Source organism: Carassius gibelio, chromosome A20 (genome assembly GCF_023724105.1).
Source record: "Carassius gibelio isolate Cgi1373 ecotype wild population from Czech Republic chromosome A20, carGib1.2-hapl.c, whole genome shotgun sequence".
Lineage (NCBI taxonomy): Eukaryota > Metazoa > Chordata > Actinopteri > Cypriniformes > Cyprinidae > Carassius > Carassius gibelio.
Genome location: NC_068390.1, coordinates 20630010 through 20640506, shown reverse-complemented (window position 1 = coordinate 20640506; position 10497 = coordinate 20630010). Strand labels below are relative to the sequence as shown.

General features: G+C 38.2%; 1 protein-coding gene across 1 annotated transcript; it reads left to right on the top strand.

Annotated features, from left to right (window-relative positions):
- Positions 1–1637: 1637 nt before the first annotated feature.
- On the top strand, positions 1638–8777 carry LOC127938238 (kinesin-like protein KIF26B). The gene is made up of 6 exons (XM_052534696.1): positions 1638–1892; positions 3918–4098; positions 4362–4506; positions 4629–4788; positions 4990–7708; positions 7780–8777. Exons 1-6 carry the CDS (start codon positions 1644–1646, stop codon positions 7971–7973), a joined length of 3648 nt encoding a protein of 1215 aa, XP_052390656.1. The 5' UTR covers positions 1638–1643; the 3' UTR covers positions 7974–8777.
- The last annotated feature ends 1720 nt before the right edge of the window (positions 8778–10497 follow it).

Here is a 10497-nt window from a genome sequence, read left to right as displayed (position 1 = left end):
ACCCGTCCGCCATTTTGAAATTTGTCAAAAATTGCTCTAACTTTTGAACTACTGTACAAATCTTCACAAAAATCGATAGGCATCATCAACACCATGTGCCGGAAGTACCCCGGAAGTTGGAAGACAGCGCCACCTAGTGTTCAAGAGATATAACGATTCTTGCAAAACCCCTTATAACTACTGTAAATGTTGATCGATTTTTGTTATTTTTATGTCATTTTATTCCTTTGGTTATGCCGATTCTGAGGATGTCTCAATTGTCATTTTCCAACATGGCGTCTGTCCGCCATATTGAATGGAATGAAATACAGTTTTTTCACTACTCCTCCCTGAAATCTTGTTCAATTTTGTTAAAAGTTTTATCAGATGAACTTCAGAACGGGCCTGACAGAAATGACAGAACGGATTTTTGATATTCGTTCCCGTTCCAGAGATGTACAGCTCCGAAGTTGACCGTGCCTGTGTTTGTTGATTTATGCTAATTAGCTTAGCATGCTAATGAACTAAAATGCTAACACTTTTCTATTCACTCTAATGGGTCTCTTGAGCAATCTGGTTAACTTTGACAATGTTAGCATTTTTTAGCGTAGCATGCTAATCTGGCTAAAATGCTACTTCGGGCTTGTGAGAGATCATTCTCACATCTTGACCTCTCTTCTGTGCCATGTAAATTTTGTGTCAACTAATGTGGCGCACTTAGCTAAGGCGTTGGTTCTGAACCTGTGAGGTTGTGGGTTCGAAACCTGTATGGGAAAAATTTAAAATTGGGAATAAAGTTGTCATTTCAATTCCTTTATTACATGGTTAAGAGCTGTACTAAAGTTTCTTAAAATGGGATCAAAAATAAGTGTGTTTTTGTAACTTCATTCTGCGTTCGTTCTCATCAGACCTTCTGATTTCACCTTATCTGTAATTCTGAATCTATCTGTTCTGTAAAAAGTGCTGAAAAAGTTGCTTGAAAAAACCTTAAAAGCCAAAGAGCAATAAGGGCTTGGCCCCAGAAAGGCTGCTTGCAGCTTTAATTTAAACTTAATTTCACAATTATCTTTGCATTTTTTACTCTGAGGCAAACAGACTTCAATTTCTTTGCGTCCCATGGTGTTGAAAAAAAAAGGTTCACACGTAAAGTATGTTTTTGCCACAGTGTGTGACTTGTGGAGCATCTCGATGAATGTGGATTAAACGTTGTTCCTTCAAGGGACTGCATATAGTCTACACAGTCGGTCATCACAGGTCATTTACCTTTAAGGTTATTAGTTGTTATCCACCCAAATTCATGACAAAAGTCTCTACATGGCATTTGGAGTATGACATCATTCTCTGCTAGCTAGATTGAATTACCCAGCCTCCAAGTCGGCCCTTGGCTCCCAGCCAGACATCATAAATCTTTTAAACCAGCCCATGCCTGACTGCCAGTAAAGTGCTTTACATTTAATTGGTAGTGACATTGCCACAACGAATTTTACACCCCAGTTTGTAAAGTAATTTGCCACATATTTAAGCATATTTCAATTTGTGATTTTTTTTTTTTCATCTAAAAGACAATTTTTTCTGGGGGGAAGGGGTTTGCCATATGGGGTTTTGTTATTTAAAAAATATCAATGTAACTTTCTTTTTTTTGGCTTACAGGAATGTCTTACACAATGATCGGCCACGATGGTTGCACTCAAAGCCTTGGAGTCATTCCTTGTGCTATATCTTGGCTTTTCAAGCTCATTAACAGGAAGAAAGACAAGACATGGGCAAACATCTCAGTTTCTGTGTCAGCTGTAGAGGTCTGTGGGGAAAACAATGCCATCAGAGATTTACTCTCTGATGTTGACACAGACAACTGCAAGATGAACTATAAACCAGATGCTTACTTCAAAGAGGACGCCATCTATGGAGTACAGGCAAGTGTTGATCACACTTCCTTTGTTCTACTATCTGGACGTTAGGGTGACCATATGAGCCATTTTCCCAGGACGCGTACTTGCCCGGATTTTTATATTGCTTAAAATATCCAGATTTTGGCTGTTTGTGCTGTGCAGATCGATCATTGTATGACATTCATAAGAGCTATAGAGAGCAGAGCAGACGGCTCCTTATGCATTCAAATCAATCTCTTGGTACTTTGGTGTCGTACAATGATCGGTGCGCAGCGACGCTTCAAGTTGAATGAACGAACAAACACCTAACATGTACGTGTATTTGCATTGCTTTGATCGTTCTCTGTAGATCTCATCTTCTCACACGCCATGACTGGTTGATTATGTACCATACCTGCATGTTATTGGTCAAACTACTTTGATGTTTTAGGCAAGATAGAAATCCTGGCAAGGACGCGTCCTGGGAAATTGGCTCACATGGTCACCCCTACTGTTACGTAATTCTTAATTTCCATTTATTTGTTCATCACTTTTCATATAGCTCCAAATATTGTTCAAAAGAAGCTTTACAAAGCTGTTACAACCTGAGGTAAAATTTCCATACAAAGTTAGGATGATTTTTTTGGGTGTTAGTATCAATATGTTATCCTTAAGGTTATATATAAGGTAGTGTGCTCCAAAACAGTGACAAAATTCGCGTTAAGAAGATATAAGTATTCAAAGCTTGCAGTTTGTCATTTCCACCAAAACGGCTAAAAGATTTTTTTTTACGTCACATTGTATTTCATCTTCTCATCAAATCTTCTGACCAATCAAATGCTCTGTAGAATCCGAAGTGCCCTCCCCCTTCACTTTAAATAGATGCTGAAATGCCAGCTGAGATCGGTCGCTTGTTCACAGTGTAGTATTTCCTCTGCAGTGAATGGCTCATAGTGCACAATGTAGGTAATAGGGAACGATTCAGAATAAGCTTTCGTTTGGTGCAAAGGAGGTTTGGTTTCACGTTATTTCACGTGAACTGCGGCTGCACACACAGTCTGATCCGGACTTTGGCTCCGGTCCAGAGATGCTATCACACAGAACGGATCATGTGCCCGAGTCAGCATATATTAAAAACTTTTACAACAGCACAGCCTCAGCATGATTATGACCACTATTTTGTTTTACTAAGAGTTTCATATTGAATCTAGGGGGTAATCTATTACAGTAGACTGTGGCAGTCAAATACGGCTTTACCAAGCTCAGTGGCTCTGGTCGCTCTGGATATAAACAAAATGCTATTGGCTGTTTTTAAAAGAGGGCGGGGCTGCTCGATATGTCCCTCCCTCTCTTCCTGTTTCAGTTGAATTACGTCACCACATAGAATAATGCTGCTTGTATCAAGGCACTTCAGGGGACCTTTGAATTCAAGCCTATGCAATGCTCATGGAATATTCCAGTTACAGCACACATTACACACAGTCCACAGCATTTGTGGCATAATGTTGATGACTTTAACAAATTATTTCTAATCATTGTTAGTTTCTTTAAACAGCTTAAGTTTGGCCCATGTAATGGAAATGAACAGGGTAAATTTTTGTTCATTTTAAAGAATAATTTTTACAGTTATTTTAGGTTTTTGGTGGTCCATTGTCATGGCCATTGAAATTTTTTTGTAATACAGAATTAATCAAATGAAATCAGGTTAACACACACAGACCTTGCATCTTTGGCTATACTGTATTGACAATTGAGCATTTTAAGTTTTGTGGATTGGTCTGTTCACTTCCACTGTGACCCAAGTTTTTGCTTTTTGTAATAAAAAGGAGAAGTGGCACAAATACATTTTGTGATAATCGAATCAACATAGTGCCACAAATGCTGTTGATTGAGCTTAATTGATACTGAACCCAGAATATTCCTTAAAACAATGTTTTGCATGACATTTATAAATTAATAACTATTCATGAGCAATCAATACAAATTTAATACATACTCATTGATATGTTCATTGAGACATTCCCATTTACTTTAGAATCTCATTATTGAATTCTGCTATCTTAATTCCAGCTTTGCAACCACAGTGTACTTAATGCTCCAACTCCAGAAAGAGCAGCTTTCCTTCTAGATGCAGCTCTTGCATCTCGCAGTGGGATGGTGGACAGCGGAGGGAGGCCACCACATTGTTGTCACATGTTCTTCACCCTCCATGTTCGCCAACAGCACATAGGAAGCGGCACCAAATCTGGGAGTGAGTTCAGTTGCTTTTTCATGGCTCAAATATAGAGATATGAGCAGATTCTAGTACAGATCTCGATATACAAAGGCCTATTAGATTACATTTCTCACACAATACTGATCCAGGAGAGTTAAATTTCATACTTGTTTCTATTTTTAGCATATTTCAAATGGCTGTTTTGTGTTTATGATATGATCTTTTTCTTAAAATTATTTGTATTTCTTAACTATTATGTTTCAAATGTCTGGTGTTATTAAAATATATACCTTCCTCAGTGAATGTGGATCAAAGCAAGCTGAGCCTGATTGATTTAGGGAGCTGTGTGGGGGAGAGGGAAGAAAGCAACTGTGGAGTCTGCCTCGCTGAACTTGGAAACTTTATCACAGCCAATCTCAACAGGCATAATAACGTCCCAAATAGGTATGACTATGTATATCTCACTTATAAATGTAGGGAATTACTAATAGTATATGAAGCACAGTAGTTTAAGTAAAAAAGCATTTAAGTAGATTTAATTATCAGTGATCATTTCTTCATTACAGGGGAAGTAAATTAGCAATGCTTTTGCAAGACTCTCTGAGCAATGTCAACTGCTCCACTACAGTTATTGCCCATATATCCACCTTGTCTGAAGACCTTACAGAAAGCCTTTGTACGATGCAGACAGTGACTCGGATGCGAAGTCAAAAAAAGAAGATAAGGGTATACTTATAGACATACTCACCAGTTTTCAGGTTCTGTTCATTTAGACCATGCTTTACATTGTATATAAATCTTATATATCTCATATAAATTATAACATGTCCGTTTATTTATTTTTTGAATTATGGAAATTCTCCATTTTTCAAGTTCTGTGAATTTAAGTTAAGTTTCGCATTTTTGCTTGTTTTTTTTTTTCATCAGAAATCTTCCTCAAGCTCACCTGGAGGAAGAAGCTTGGGCAACGAGAGGAAATGTAATACGTCCACTAAGCTAAGATTCCAATCTACAGGGACGCTGGATCGAGATCTCTCCTCTCCTGGTTTCTCTAGTGATCCAGCATTTTACCCTGGGAGTGATAACTCTTGTGATACCATTAGCTCCGTGGATCCTTCTGGCCTCCTAGATAAAGAAGTTACAAATAGAAGCAGAGAGGTTTTGCCTATTATTCCCTCTTTTCTCAAGAGCAAACTGGAGTCCAAGAAGCTCTCGCTGATGAAGTTTTGTGAAATCTCTCCACCAGTTGCCAATCACATGAAGCAGATATCAAAAGAAAAGGTTAAAGAAGAGGCAACACCTAAAACAATGCAAGATAGATCAGATTTTGAGTGTCTGAAGTGCAACACGTTTGCAGAACTCCAGAATAGACTGGGAAACATAGACGGAACAGAATTGGATCAATGCAAAGATCAGGAAGTGAACACTTTGAGCAAATTACCTCACTTAAGCCCAACAAAGAAGCAATCCAATTTATTGGACATTCAAGCATCAAACAACAGAGAATCCAATAGCACCAGACAAGGAAACTCCTCAAAAGCATTTTCGATGATTCACAACAGTGAAGAAATTCCAAGTACCGCCAGTTCTCCGATTATTCAGAAATGTCCGTCACAGTTAGATACCGTCAAACCGATCGATCCCATGCTGTCTAGCCAATCTCCAAGCAAATCTCAGCTTCATAATAAAATAACGAATGTGATGCCCACTGCACTATCTTTGAAATTGGAAGACCAAGGTAAAATGAGATTATTGGATGCTTCCACAATGCAATCTCAGACACGAATTTCTCCCATCGGCAAGAGTTCTCAGAAATCTACCTCATCCTCTTCTTTTTCATCATCCCTATCTTCTAGTTTGAGCTCACCACCGGCTGTTTCTGCCTTTTTGAATGGAGACATTTCAAATTGTACAGGACAAAAACAGAGAGAGATGCGGGCCACCATCACTGTGACTGTTCAGAAGCCGCTGGATCTTAATGGAGATGATGAGCTTGTGTATACCGTGGTTGAAGAGGTGACAATAAATGGGGCCTCTGAGCAAGGAAAGGCACAAATATTAAGTATTCATGAGTCGCACTCTCTCCAGGCTCTAACTCCAGGAAGTCAGTCTGTCAGGATTATCGGCAGCGTAGGTGAAGAACAAATAGCAAGTTATTATAGTTCCAACTCTAATGCACAGACTTCAGAGAATGAAGTCTCCACGGCCTCATCAGATGGAGCTGTGAAACACACAAAAACCAATGCTCATACTGACAAGGCAAGTGACTTAATTGATTCTAAAAACCTGCCGCAGCATGATACTTGGCCTGAGGTGGCCCTGACTGAAGATGTGAAGGAGATACCTAAAGGAGCCATTGTTAAACTTGACCCTCCCTGTGAGGTCTCCAAGTCTGGAAAATATACTTGTGAATTTAAACCCGAGCAGAGTTGGATGTGCCGAAACAACAAGAAAGACGTCAAGGATGTCCCTCAAATGAAAACAGAACAAAAGAACCCACATAGTCCAAGAGGAACTTATGAGAAGAAACAGTATACCAAGAAAGACAGTCTTGTGGAATGGACCAAAGACAATTTGCCATCAACGTCAACAAATAGTCCTAATCTCAAGAGAAAAGAGAGGAAAGAAGAATCTGGAATAGCCGGAAGTGCAATGCTAAACCTGGCTACTGAAACTAAGACCAACACTAAATGTCATTTTGAGGAGAGCAGCAAATTGTTCAACGAAAAAATGACAACATTATCCAGCAGGAGCCAAACTTGGGATCATAGTAAGAGCGGGCGCTCAACAGGAAGCCTGGAAAGTCATTCTAGCTCAAGACTTAAAAGCAAATTTCTCGAAGAGACTGTTTTTATCGATATGGCTCGGAAAGGTTTAGATAAAGACTATATTTCAGCTCAACCCAGCCCTTTAGGTTTTAAAGAAGACTTTGAGGACTTCGTAAGGTGTCGAGCTAGTCAGAGTCTCGGGAGGGTTCCACAGTTCTTTCCAATGCATGATGTCAATTATGCAACCCGGCCATTTAAAAACGGTCACTCTAAGAGCACATCAGTTAATAAATTCATGCCCAGTTCGAAGATCCACAAGATGCCAATCTTGTCCCCAAAACCCACTAGACACTCGATCAACAGGAGCTCAAGCTTTTCTCCTAATGGCGCACCAGTCAGCCAAAGCTGCTGGTCAACACTCTCCCTATCCCGAAGTCAAGACAACGGTGGTTTGAAGTCACCCAATGCAGTCCGGAAAGGAAGAGCTGAGCTTTTAAGAAGCAGTAGGGACTCGCTTTCTGCTTTTAGTCAAGGTGGGTCTGATTTAGATGAATGTGAGGAACTGGGGACCATGACACCTTTTGTTCACACAATGCCGTCCCCGTATAGCCGGATCACAGCTCCACGAACACCACACCACTGCAGCGGCCATGCCAGTGATACCACCAGTGTTCTCAGTGGAGATCTGCCTCCTGCCATGTGTAAAACAGCTTTACTCTATAACAGGGGCAGTATGGTCACTAGCGGCTATGACAGCATGCTTAGAGACAGTGAAGCTACAGTCAGCAGCAGTTCAACGCACAATTCCATCAGCGATCAGACCTGCTCGCTCGGTGCTACTAAAGGCTTGAAAAGTACCAAGAAAGGAACCAACATAGGTAAGGAAGTTTTTTAAATCAATGCATTGTGGCATAAAAACAGTATGGATTTCACTTGTCTTTGTCCACAGGGGCCAGTCTAAGATGTCCATCCCAAGACAACCTCCTGTCTCTGAAGAGGTCCGTCAGTGGGCCCAAAACGCACCGGGTGGATCGGGGTGGTTCCGACTCTTATGAAATTAAAGTCTATGAGATTGATAATGTAGATGGCGTACAGAAGAGAGGTGGGGCAGGGAACAAGGTGAGGTTCAAAATGTGTCAATGAAACAAATCGTCTGTCTGTCTGCTCTGTTTCATTTACAAACTGCTGTCTTTGTATAGTCCATTAAATTGATAGTGCTTGATTCAACTCTTACAGTTTTCTGAATTGCTTAGACATAAAAAATCTGTTATTTAGCCAGTTGACTTGCAACACTGTTTTCTATAAGTAAAGGCTGGGATACCTTACACAGCTTTCACCTAGATTTTTCCCGGATTTGCAGTCTGGAGGAGAACGTTAGTTGGCAACTCTCAAAGCAGTCAGTTTTGGTGCGAGTTTGTTTATAATAATTTTAAAAGTCATGTAGTGTATTCCAGTCTTGAGACTAATTTCTCAAAACTTTTTTTTTTTTTTTACTCTGGCCCAAACTATACACAAAATACTGATTAAGATCAGTATCGATTATACATACTATTTTTTACTATTTCTGAAGAATATGCAACTTTTTGTTGAAAAGTTAGGAAATATTTTACATTAGTTTTTCAAATTTGTTATTTGTATAGTTTTCATTTAACTATTTATTTGTTTTCATTCAACAATGTACAAATCCAGGACATTTTGACAGTGCTGTGTACTCTTATATACAATGATTCAAATACAATTCTTTTTTAAAGTAGTAAAGATACTTTTTCTCAAATTGTGCTTAATTTAATCAAAACAATATTGTTATCACAAAACCAAACCTGTATGTTCAGGAATGTATGCTCTTTGTTTTTGTTTTTGTGTTCTTATTTTTCACTTTAATTTATGTTGCAGAGTAAAATGTAAAGTTCCACATTCATTGTAGTAAGCATTCATGATCGTATTGTTTTAAATAAATTCCACAGTGTGTAAATAAGTGTATCTGTGTATTTGATGGCTTTGTGGGTCAAGATTTAAATTAGACTGAAGAAAAGACTGAATAAACTGTTTTGAGTTTGTTTTAAAAGACTGTATATGAAATGTGTTATAGAAAAAAACTACGGTAATATTACTGTAATTTAAAAACCTGTGGTGTAATGGTAGGCCAAATCTCAGGTGCCTCACATTTTATATGTAGGCAAACTTACATTTTGTCATCCACGTTTCTTACATGATCACTTTTACTTGTTATGCGATATATTAAATGATATGTGTGTAAATTTACAGCGCCACTTGGGGGACATTGTGATGGATAAAATAGGAAGGGAGGAAGAATGTTTTTGTGGTCTCCACTCCGAGAAACATTGCATTCTGACCGCATAGTTCATATTTCCATTACAAAATTTTGTGAGCGAGCGTTTCTTGGGGGGAAACAAAAGCATTAAAATATTTTTTTTCTTCCTTCTCATTTTATTTATCTTCATCTTGAGGGTCTCCTTACAAATCCTCTAACTGTCTGAAAATCATCACATTATAAAAAAAAGCTTGTGATGCTGACCAGGCTTTACTTGAAATCTAATTTGCTGTCAATGTTGGTATGGTTAGTTTTAGCATTGAGAAGGTCAAAACAACATATTGGACTGCAGACCGGTCTGAACTTGGAAGCACTGATAAGGGCTTTTCTGATTGAAATTGTTAACCCAGTGTATTTTTATTTTTCACTGCTCAGATTTTAATTCTGGATAGTCAGGGTTCAAGATTTCACACTGCACATTTATAAATCCTTTGTAAATTATGTTCTTTTAAAAAAAAAAAAACATCTAATTTGTATCTTTCTCAAGCATTATTTTGTTTGCAATTGATCTGTTGTTAAACAACACAACTAGAACCTTATTGTTTTACACAGTAATGGGCTTTATTTAGCAAATTTTCATCCTTTTCAATGGCTGATTTTAAATAAAAAATAGGTCCTTCATTTGGGGATAAGATTTCCTTAATAAAAGCAACTTTAACATCAAGTGTATATTTTGTTACTCTAGGAGCATGTCATTTGCAAGTCAATTTTATTGTAAATTTATTGTAAAGTAATTTTTTCACTGAAATTGTTGTCATATATTTACAAAATTAATACCCACTGTAATCATCAGACTAGAAATACTAAGGTGAAGAAGAAGAAAAAAAGAATAGACATTAAATCTGTGGTTTGTTTTTCACAGAGGATTACTAAAACATTCAGACATATTGCAGTGAGTCTACTGATCAGCTCACCGTGCTGTCACAACACATATTACCCGGCTGAGATGAAAAGCAGATAAAAACTACCCTATTATACAGTCAGAGAAACTCCAGACTGCAGCAGCCCACCGTAATGACTCCATGTTTCAAGGGATGCATTTACTTTCTGCTCAGATTCCTACATATTCTAACGTCCATTTCAAAGCTGTAATGTCAGCCAATGGTTTATTTATATTTTGGAGAAAGAGTTCTGAAAATATTTTGAATAGTGTTGCATGTGAAGCTTATGGATTGCTGAAACAGAACACAAAAAGAGTTCCTGGTTGTTGCTGATTATGAGTGATTCATAATGACTGAAGGAGACAGTCTGATGAGTTCACAATGTGTTTTATAATGAACAGGTGCCTTTATGTCAGATTTTCTCTCTCCAAAACACATTTCAGTGCCCCATATG

Excerpts from the sequence above, each read along its gene's own strand:
- LOC127938238 (XM_052534696.1), top strand. The coding sequence starts at position 1,644 with ATGATCGGCCACGATGGTTGCACTCAAAGCCTTGGAGTCATTCCTTGT. Across the intron at positions 4,507-4,628 it reads CATAATAACGTCCCAAATAG|GGGAAGTAAATTAGCAATGC; the intron begins GTATGACTATGT and ends TCTTCATTACAG. Across the intron at positions 7,709-7,779 it reads CAAGAAAGGAACCAACATAG|GGGCCAGTCTAAGATGTCCA; the intron begins GTAAGGAAGTTT and ends CTTTGTCCACAG.